We start from the raw sequence: 10817 nt of genomic DNA, 5'->3' as shown, positions 1-10817 counted from the left end.
AACGAACATGCTTGCTTGTCTGTCTGTCTATATTTTGTAGTCCATGTATATTTAAAGTCAAAGAGGTAGAACCTTTATTTTGAAGAGTACATAATTGATAGAGCACACTGGCCAATCACAATCAAGGGGGCACTGAATACCCACCCACTAATTAAAACTAAAGCTTTGTCAGTACATTTGTTGTCAGTAAGAACAGAAAACGATAAATCAAGCTGAATTTGTATTTGTTTTTCTTCTGTTTTGTTTGTTTGTTTGTTTGGCTTTTTTTTTTTGGCCCAAAATTTCAAAAACGAAAAAAAAACTCTTTCCAGTTACTGTCTGTGTCAGTTGAACAAACGGTTAAAAAGTATCTTGTTCGACAATACCCGGTGAATATTACAGGACAGCATATCATGTATTCCATATTACTGTGCATGGTACTTAATATTGAGACTCCAGTAAATGTAGCCGAATAGAAAATAAAAATCTATTTGCCTGCTTTTGCTCCTTTTATGGACTTACTAATACAAATGTTCCACACGTCTCGACTGTTGATTAAATGAACAAACGTCAGTGTACACGGAGAGCGCCAGGCGTTTCCATGGCAACGCGACCAGGAAGTTGAAACTCAGTAGAGACTGGAAGGGACGGTTCTATTTTGGGGGCAAATAAAACAAACTTCTTCGCCCACATGGCTTTGTCAAAATTTCAGAATTTTATCGCCAACACCATATAACACCGTGACTCCAGGATGTCTGCGTTAACGAGGGCCAGTTCAGCGCCATGTTCACCGAGGCCGGAGCCAGCACTGGACACCAGAGGTGACGGTACTGTGCAGTCAGTCTGGGAGGGCTAGATTAACGTTGCAGGTGGATGTTAAACAAACAAAACATGAGCTAATGTTAGGAAATATTACTCATACTGTCACTGCACACTTCACTTCATATACACAGGGAGTTAGACAGATACAACAACCACTAACTTTCGCATTAATGATTAAAAGTCTCTCTTTTCTCCTCATGGTTGACAACAATGAGTAAGATGGTAGACACAGGAAATAATAAAAGACTTTTCTTCCAGCTGTTGTTGTGATAAACCAAACAAATATGGGAATTGTGAGAACATCAACCTGTGAGACATACATGTATACAGAGTGTAGGTTATATACCTGCTGGTTTATTTAAGTTTGATTTTATTTTTTGTCAGTGGTGGAGGTGAATTTTCAAGTCCCAGCAGAGAGCAGAAGGGCACAGCCTCCTCCTGTCAACAACCAGATCATCCCAGATGAACTGCTGGTCAGCCTTACCTCCACTGTCTGCAACACGAGCACACTGGGTCACACTGCACACCATCGGCACTGCAAGGTACAGTCAAGCCCCCATTTATATTTAAATAGGTTATTTCTGTGTGGCTCAATTCACACCAGATGACTTGGTATACAGGGCTATGGAATCAGACGGCCAGATGCTGTTTGGCATCACCCACTCGGACGCAAGAAATATAAACACTTTCTGGAGCAACCGACATCCCTGACTGGAGCTGGCAGGTCAGATAGACCAACAAGATATGTAGAAACATAAATTATGTTTTTACAGCTATGAATCTTCTCCAAAGATCTAATGAAACATTACTTGCACTAATTACAGCTATACATATATGCCTGTTTAGTCTTGACACTAACATGGGACAGAGCTAATACAAAACCAGCTTGGTTTTGATTTTGTATTATACAAATTAGACACCAAGCAAATATCCTTTGTCTTTAACCAGATGAAAAAATAAATGGTAGAATCAGGGCAGTGTCTCAAAAAGTATTCAGTTTGGCTTAGTGCAATTAGCATGGAGAAATGTGTGTATGCGTTTTTTCACTTTTTGTTCGGATGGTGTCCATACAGGGATATTTCATTCCTGTGTGATGCTAACCCAGTGCTAAGGAAGACAAGACAACTCCCACCACTGACTGACAGGAGTGACACTGAAGACACAGAGGTGACACACACGAGCCCTTTTTGACTTTTGACTTTTTCGCCTTTTAACTATTTCTGGCAAAAATAAAGAGGCACAACACAAAATTAAAATCAGTGCTTAACAACTTAACAAACTTAGCTGTTTAGTCTCCCAAACGCACAAAAGGGAGAAAAGGGTTACAACACGGCTCAAACTACACTATGAAGAACCTAAAAGTTTGTTCATAGGTTTAAAACATACTACTGTTATCATCTCTAAACATTTACTTTGGCATACATTTTTCATATAGAGAAGTAGAAAATTTCAAAGTTGTCTCAATGCTGCAGTTTACAGTAATAGGGCTAACTTTAAATTCTTCACCACTCTGTCTTTCAGAACTTGAGTATCACAGAAAGTCTGATCCCGGAAGAATATCACATTGTGAAAAACAAAGGGCTAGAGAGCCTTAAGTTGTATGAGGAGTGAGTCTGCTTCATTATGCTCATCCACTTTATTCTCATTAATTGTGCACCCTCATATTATCATTGTCAACTCTCATGTTACTTCTCTGCCTCAGTGCATTTACGGTGCAGCTGCAGGATGATGAGAAGAAGCTGCGAGTCTTCCCTTCACTGTGAGTTAAAGAAATATGAACTCGTCTAATTAAAAGATAAACCTTAGTTGAGTAGATTACACTGGGAGATTTTTTTTAATTTTGCAAATGTGTCATAATACATATTTATGTGTATGTTCCGTGCATCCAGGAGGCCCAGTGGCAGACAGGAAGCGGTCCAGCTGATGAGGATCATGGATGACATGCTGATGAAGGCTGGAGTGGATCAGAAGAGTGAGGACCTGACTGAGCTGTCCCAGGTAAGACAGACAGACAAGCAGAGAGTAGGCTGCTCTGTGCCTCTATGGCTGACACTAGTGCTATACTGCATTCATGTACAGACAATATGTACTAGAACAACTTTTAAATTCATAAAATGACCAAAACTACAAAATACCAGGGAGATCCTGAAGATATATGAATTATACATTTATAGAATGTATTACTTCATACATATTTGTATGTAGAGTATGTGCATGTCCAGAGATAGTTATTGCCATTTGTACATATTTGAAACAGTGTAATGTAATGTCTTACAGATGGAGGGTCTGCTGGAATTGGTGCGGGTGGAGCAGAACATTTACAACCTTGTTTTCCATGAACTGATCAGGCAGGTCAGTGTAAACTGTGCTGAGAGAGGACAGCTGCTTGCCAAACTCAGGTAAGCAGCACACCTAAATGGTAAAACCTCACCACTTGTTAAGGGAGATTCATGAACCGTATGAGCCTCGAAACCAGTTAAAACCAAATTATGAAAATATGGATGTAAATAAGAACTCATATAAAATTAAGCAACTCTATATCTTTTTGTCACCTCAAGTTGAATCAGAAACATTTATAGATGTTTTTGTGGAAAAATTGGACATATTCAAAAATCTTTTCCTCTACTGACCCTAGGAAGCCTATTTCCCAGCAGCTCTTGTGCTTGTGTGTCCAGACAGCGCTACCAGTCCCTGCTTGAGAGAATCCCCCGCCATCTGAAAGCTCTGCACACTGAGACAGTGATGCAGCGGGCTCTAGACCGACGGCTCACAGAGGAGATCCACTGTTTCAGGACATCCATCCAGCAGCTCAGCATGTACGTTGTTCAAGTGTCAGGCTGCTGGGTCATGATGAATAAATGTTATAGAATGATTCTGTTTTAGGAGGAAGTAGTAAATATGTGTGTGTGTGTGTGTGTGTGTGTGTGTGTGTGTGTGTGTGTGTGTGTGTGTGTTTACGGGTGTGGGTCCTCTTCACAGGGAACTGTCCAAGATCCGAGACCACGATGCCTTTGTTTCCCAGCAGGCAGAGCGTGCTCACCAGCAGCTGGCTGGAGCACTTGAACAGACTCACACCACCTCAGAGTTAGTCCCTCTTAGGATTGCACTAAACTACTGTTCATGCAGTCCAAGTCACATTTTCATCAAGTTGGTGCTTCCCAAAATTCACCAGTGTGAACTTTATGAATCTTTTTTTATCTGGTCTATATGAGTGATTTAAAAAATAAAAAAGCATTTAGATTAGATTGGATTAGATTAGATTATACTTTATTTATCCCACAATGGGGAAATTCACTTGGTACAGCAGCAGAAAATACACTACAGAAATAGAATCAAATAAAGGGGCAAAAAACAACAACAACAGGCAATCCACAGACAAGTGTTTAGATTTTCAAAACAAGTACTAGGGTAGAAAATTTCAAAGTAGTGGAATGATATAAATAATATTGCACATGTAATCGGAAAGAAAATGTAAATACAGATTTTAAACTATGACGTGATCAGGTGACCATAGTGTATGAAATATTGCAAAGGAAAGTGACCATAATATAAATAATATTACAAAAGTAAGTGACCATGTTATAAATAATAGCTGCAAGGTATAAATGAAATAAAGTACAAAAGAATTGCCGTGGGATGAAATAAAGTAGAAAAGAATTGCCGTGCGATGAAATAAAGTAGAAAAGAATTGCAATGGGAATTTGTCGAAACAGGGACTTGTCTGTAGAAGAAATTGTTTCTTGAAAGTGCTTTGTCTTTGTATTAGATACCATACACTGCTCTCGATGCATCGATTTTTAAAAACATTTCTTCTGAGATGTAACTGCAATGCAGCAGCAGTACAGCAAGCAGGCAGTACAAAAGTGCCAAGTTTTCCATCTCAAATGTCCATGTGCTCTTCTCAGTGTGGCCCAGGGTTATCACGAGCTGTATGAGCTGCAGAGGAGTCGCCTTGAGGCTCAGCTGCTCCAGATGACTGAGGAGAGAGATTACTGGAGCCAGGTCACTTTCTGCCTCGCCTTTAAGGTGTGTGAGCCAAGATGCAGTTTTTTCTTTCAATTGGACTCACTTCGTGTTAATGTCATGTGAAGGTGGTGGATAAAAAATGGATTTGTTGTGTAATCAGAAGGAGTGCCAGAGTTATTAATATGGATTATTTAAGTATATGGAAAGCTATGGCCTGCTATTAAAGCAAAGCATTGAAGCAGATAGTACGACAGATTATGCTGTTTCCCACCACATTTATTAATTTCACCCTTTTAATAGTTAATAACATTTAACTACATACATAGCAGTTAACTTTTCAGTATGATTTCCAGTATAATATTTGGATTGTAAGTGTCTATGTTCTACTCAAAGATGCCCAATAGAAGCAACTTTAATTGAAGTTTGAGTTCAGAATGTTTTTCTGTGATTGTCAGGTGATCAGTTTGAGGAATCTTAAGCTTGTCAGTCAGCTGCATATCAGCGAGCAGAACTGGTCAAAGACAGCAGAGCACTGCTGCCTTTACCTCTCTTCAAAGGTAACAATGCACTTCCTGTTTCATTTTCTGCATTGCTCCTGGCAAAAACACTAAACGCCACAGATTAAAGAGTATCGCTGGTGGTTCAATTACACTCTGACAGTGAAAATCCTGCTGTAGGACACAGGGGATCTGAATATCATTATGGAGGTTACTGACAACTGGAAAGAGAAGCTGAGTGCTTTCACATCCCAGCTGAAGAAGACTGAGCATGCTCAGTGTGAACAGCTCAGTGCCATCCGCCAAGGCATCACCATGTGGCTCAACTTCTGCACGACACAAAATAAGTAAGGACAAGTTAAGATACCAAAGATTATTATAAAGTGCCTGCAGTTAAAGAAAACTTAATATAGTTTTCTGAAAAACTCTAAAAACCTAGCTTAGCACCTTTACTTTAGCACACCTTACAGCTAGTACAGTGTTGATAATCACAGAAAATATACATTTATAGTAGAGGATATGTGTGTGTATTCTGCTAAAGATGCCTTTTCTCTATTTCAAGGTGTCCTGATCCAAAATATGAGAAGGCTTCATTGGAGAAGATTGATGCTGATTTGAAGCAGTGGTCAGATGTAAGACAGCACCTTTACTTCCTCTGTGTTTGTTTTTCTCACCGTGGACATTGAACTTGTCTAACTTCCATTTCTATCCATTTCAGGTCTCTTATTTCTGAAAATAATCTTGTTTTTGTAATATATTTGTCTGATGCCTGATGTCTGATCTGTGCCATGCCATCACTTGTCTGTTGTGTCTCACAACAGCTCATATATATATCATATCTCTGCACCACTGGTCACTCATTACCATCTGTTTAAAAAATCTCTTACTAATCTTAAATGAATTAAGTATGAAAAGTGCACAGGTCTTAGCTGGGAATTAAACAACTGGCTCTAAGCATGTACATTTCTGTCTCATAAAGTAAAGTAGTGTATGTCTTGTCAACCTTCAAATATATTGAAATTGGGGTCATACAAAATGTTTAGTCATTCGCAAAGTTTCCTTTGTCTTCCTCGTCTAAAGTTTTCCTCTGTGCTCTCTTTCTATGCAGACTTTGGCCCTCCAGTGTGACCACTACCAAGGTGAGAAGCTGCTTTGCTGCCAGCAGACACTGGACGAACTGGGCCGTTTCCAGGGAAAATGGGTGAATATGAGCCTTCAGCTGTTCAGACGACACCCTTCTCGGGATGGTGAACCTCCTGGAGGGCAGCAGGCCTTAGGAGAGCTGGACAGGGTCCTGTCTGAGCTCCTTGAACAGCTGGACACACAAATCAACGGAGAGAGTGGTGAGGGCTGATAAGAAGCAGAAATTTGAATAGTTTTTTGAGAAAAGGTAAATGAGCTAAAAACAGATTTGGATGCTTTCGGACAGGTAAATAGAGTACACACTTTCATTTGGCACTGCTTTAGTTTTTGCTTGACTGTAGTCCAAATGGATATCTGTAAACAAAAAGAACTGCTGACAGCTGCAAAATCAGGACCTTGGTGAGTGTCAGAGTTGAGTTGCGGTCCTGACACATAAACAAACACATACACGCACACACTGTTACTTCAGTTATTTCTTAATGTTTTAATGGGTTTTATCGTGTAAAGTGTTAAAACTGAATCTAACCATGCTATTTCAGGGATCCATGGACAGATCATGTCACTGCTCGGGTTGATGGAGTCCTGGGTTTCCAAGCTTGGCTCTGCAATTGGTCAGCCAGAAATGATGTCCGTCTCTGACTGGCTGAAATTGGAGAAAGCGCTTCACAATTGGCAGAGCTTGGCTGAAAATGCCTTGCAGAATGTCTCCATCATGCAGACAGAGAATGAAAACAAAAACAAGCCTGACATACAGTATGTTTTTCAATCAGTGGCAGTACTAGTTTTACTAGCATTATATTCAATGCTTGTCATAAAATGTGTTTTTTTTTTTCAAACAGTACAGAGACAGAAAAGGTGTTAGACAAAGTTCAGGAGTTCATAACAAGCCTGTCCAACTTTACTGATGATGAGAACCAGAGACTCAGTGAGGAGGTGAGTATCAACCAGGTTCAGTCAGACTGTCATGGGAGGTTTACTCAAAATCACAATATGACGTAAGTGCAAGTCCACCATTATCAGCTCCATCAATCTCAGATATTGCACATACAATACATCATTTTTGATCAGACTTAATTCAGAAGTTGGAGATCAAAAGATTTTATTTTTGTTATTATTATTTTAATTATTGTGCTGTTGTTTATATTATCAGCTTCATTTCCTGAGCTCTTTTTAGCAGCAATAGCTGCAAAATGGCATTTCTCTTGAGGGTGTTGACATAATTCCAGGTAGCTCTTGCCTACTTTAGTTTAGTAATTTGTTGTTAATCTTTTCCTTGCCTCACATTCATGCAGTTATTGATACCCCACTATGACAACTTCTACTGTTCTGATGTTACAAGGTGCCATCTTGAGTTGTAGTGTTTTCTGTCCTACCAGGTCACTTCTATTCACATGGCTCAGACTCGCTGGATGTTGGATCTGTTGATCTTTATGGTACCTAATCATAGCGAGGACCAGAACCAAGAGCAGGAACACCCCTACATTACAAACATCTCACAACAGACACTGGATGAGGATTCAAAGATGCTGGCTAACAAACTGGACTGTTTTACCAGATACATCACCAGGTACCAGAAGTTTTTACCCTTTTTTACAATTCACAGTGAGGCAATTGCTGTTAACCAAACCACCTAACAAATAATTTTGTTAAGTACTACAGAGTGCAGTTGTAACCTACTTACACTATACATACTAACTAACAACAGACAGAAATTAAATTCTGGACAAAGTATGTTTAGTTACTTTAACACTGAAAATTATTTTTACACAAAATGTCTAACTGTAAGTGGACTAGAGGAGGATTTACTTATCAGGGAAAATATTTTATATGTTTTTGACAGCTCTTGCAATCTGATTCTGGAGGAGCCGAACCTGAATGAAGCTGAGGGAGAAAATGTGATGAATGAGTGCGGAAAGCTGCAGGTAAACAATGTTCCAATGCAGAATTACATAAATAGCAAATAACATATACTAACGTTTACTGATAGTAACATCAGAGTTGCATGTCTATAACAACACACCAAGGGTTGTAGTGAGGTGTTGATCACTGAAAGTACACATGTTTAGAAATCATTTGATTTGATTTTAGAGCTAAAACCCATCAGAGCCAAAGACACAGCTCTCTCTTACAAACATTACAAACCTCCAGAAGAGGGAGCCGTAGTGAAGTTACACACTAGGTAAAGTAAGCAAAGCAAATCTACATCTGTGTGTTCATGTCTTGTTGTGTCCGTCCTCAGACAGAGTGCAATGATTGGGTAGAGACCTGTATAATCCTGCTGTCAGACATGAAATGTGCCTTCAGCAGTGGTGTCCCAGTCTCTCCAGCAGACAGTCTGGTAAGGACTTATATTAGAATACAGTTGATATGGATAGACCTAATTTGTTTTAATTAATTAATGATTCAATTATGGCTTTAAAAAAATTGCTGGAGATGGATGTGGTCATTGTTGCATATGCATTTTAACTTTCTGTCTTTATCAATGGAGAAATTACTTGAAAGCCTTATGATGTTGCTGTTTTGATGATGACCTTTTGTGTGTATGTGTGTGTGTTTATAGGTGAATGTAAATATTTCAGCAAAGCCTACAGAACACGGTGAGGTCAAAGATGAAACTGAGGGAGAACAGAGAGAGGTGAGTCATATTTAAGGTCCAGTGTGTAGAATTTAGTGGCATCTAGTGGTGAAGTTGCAGATCGCAACCAACTAAAAACCACTTGCCTGTAACCATAGATCATGCTTTAGAAAATGGAACATGGTTCATTGAGACTACATGACTCTATACTTATTTTGGAGTCTGGATAAAATTGTACATCTTCAGTGTGTGCAGTAAAAAGAAACATTAAACTATACCATATATTATTTTGTATTTGTAGTGAGTTAAATGTTAAAGGAAGAGAAAATGCATAATTTCTGTCTGAAACTGAAAGTAGACACTAGTGATTAGTGTGGCTCTAACTACAGTATAAAATAACATATGCAGGATGAGTAATGGCACAAGTTGGAAGTTAGTCTGACTAACTCAACAACGTTGCTCATTATAATGATAATGTACAACATATAAAGCATTTAACAGCTGTTGATTGTTTTTCCACAGTGTGCAGCTGAAGGACAAGAAACACAACAAGAGGTTTGGCAAAAATAAATAATATAATATATTATATATATTAAGTGTACTCTGTAAATTGTGATCTGCAGTCTGCCCTGGATATTTATGTTGAAGATTATTGATATTTAAGGAATTAGATAAACATTTGGGTTTAGAAATGGGTTTCAGCATGGCTTGTTTCACACCCTTATTGAACAGTATTAACTTGCTAAAAATGAACATTATTGTTGTTGTCCAGCAGGAGGAGCTAACGGTCTGTCAAAGCCCTGTGGTGAAGCTGATTGGCTATGATGGAAACATTATGCAAAAAAAGCTGGGAGAGAGCAGTGTTCACCTGAGTGGGGTCAGACAATTAGTATTGTCCCTGTCACTATATATAAACTGATCAAACTGCCTGTCTACCTCTGACCATCTGTGTGTCTGTCTCTTTCTGTCAGACTGAAGATCTGGTTGTGTCTCCAGAAACAGATGAAGCCCAGAAAGCTTTTAGTGATCTGACCACAGTAGGATTACTGCAGCACGAACTGAAGTAAGTAAACTTTTTTATCATGGAGTGGATATGAATATGTGCGAGGATTTTTTTTTTCTCGTTTTAATTAAGAACTGGGAATCTAGCATGAAAATACCGCATGTTTGTCAGTGATTCAGAGCTGCGGGTTCAGAGTGCTGAGCAGCGAGCCCTGAAGGCTGAAGAAGCTCTGCAGGCAGCATTAGATAAGATTCAAGACCTGGAGAGGCAACTGCAGGGTCGGCCCAGTCTGGAGCCCAAAAGTAGTGAAGGTACCAACTAAACTAAACATTCTATAAAATTATAACTGAGGCAGACAGACAGTAACACTATGAAAGCTTAGAAATGTTTTTTTGTATGTGTGTTGCAGAGAAAAAGAAAACACCAGCATCTACCCCACTTCCAGTAGCACCTCCTGCTCCTCCAAAGAAAACCACAGCTGAAGCCAAACCAACAAGCAGCACCAAAAGGACCAAGAAACGGTGATCTCACCTGACAGCTCAGTGAATATTGAACATCACTTTTAGGGTTTTATGTGTTTTTCTCTGGAACAAAACTATAGAGGAAGTTTCCACATGCATGGCATCACAGTTGCACCCATAAAACCAGACTGTATTGAGAATGTACTTGTATGAGAATACATTTCGACAATATAGAGGCTTGCTGTGGTCTTTGTTTTAACTGTCTTTTTCTTTTTCTTCCATGTAAAGACAAATTTTATTTTGTTTCCCTCAAAAAATAAAGATGTTAACATTTCAAAACGTTAGACTTCTCTTGGCTTTTATTTCCAAGT

General features: G+C 39.1%; 1 protein-coding gene across 3 annotated transcripts; it reads left to right on the top strand.

The window, feature by feature from the left end:
- The first annotated feature begins 590 nt into the window (after positions 1 to 590).
- On the top strand, positions 591 to 10544 carry axdnd1 (axonemal dynein light chain domain containing 1). 3 transcript variants are annotated; one of them, XM_019272347.2, is made up of 26 exons: positions 591 to 806; positions 1186 to 1343; positions 1422 to 1525; positions 1875 to 1968; positions 2323 to 2408; positions 2504 to 2560; positions 2691 to 2799; positions 3079 to 3200; positions 3477 to 3617; positions 3781 to 3885; positions 4707 to 4827; positions 5223 to 5324; positions 5445 to 5611; positions 5827 to 5896; positions 6373 to 6607; positions 6947 to 7160; positions 7247 to 7340; positions 7784 to 7974; positions 8248 to 8329; positions 8647 to 8745; positions 8968 to 9042; positions 9505 to 9537; positions 9758 to 9859; positions 9954 to 10045; positions 10157 to 10296; positions 10395 to 10544. In XM_019272347.2, exons 1-26 carry the CDS (start codon positions 731 to 733, stop codon positions 10508 to 10510), a joined length of 2985 nt encoding a protein of 994 aa, XP_019127892.2. In that variant the 5' UTR covers positions 591 to 730; the 3' UTR covers positions 10511 to 10544. The 3 variants fall into 3 exon arrangements, with proteins under 3 accessions (XP_019127892.2, XP_010732805.3, XP_019127893.2); XM_010734503.3 differs by having other exon boundaries at positions 9755 to 9859; XM_019272348.2 differs by having other exon boundaries at positions 592 to 800; positions 9755 to 9859.
- Positions 10545 to 10817: the final 273 nt, after the last annotated feature.

This window comes from Larimichthys crocea, chromosome XVII (genome assembly GCF_000972845.2).
Source record: "Larimichthys crocea isolate SSNF chromosome XVII, L_crocea_2.0, whole genome shotgun sequence".
In the NCBI taxonomy this organism is placed as follows: domain Eukaryota; kingdom Metazoa; phylum Chordata; class Actinopteri; family Sciaenidae; genus Larimichthys; species Larimichthys crocea.
Note: the sequence above shows the minus strand (reverse complement) of the source record. Positions and strands in the feature narration are given on the sequence as shown.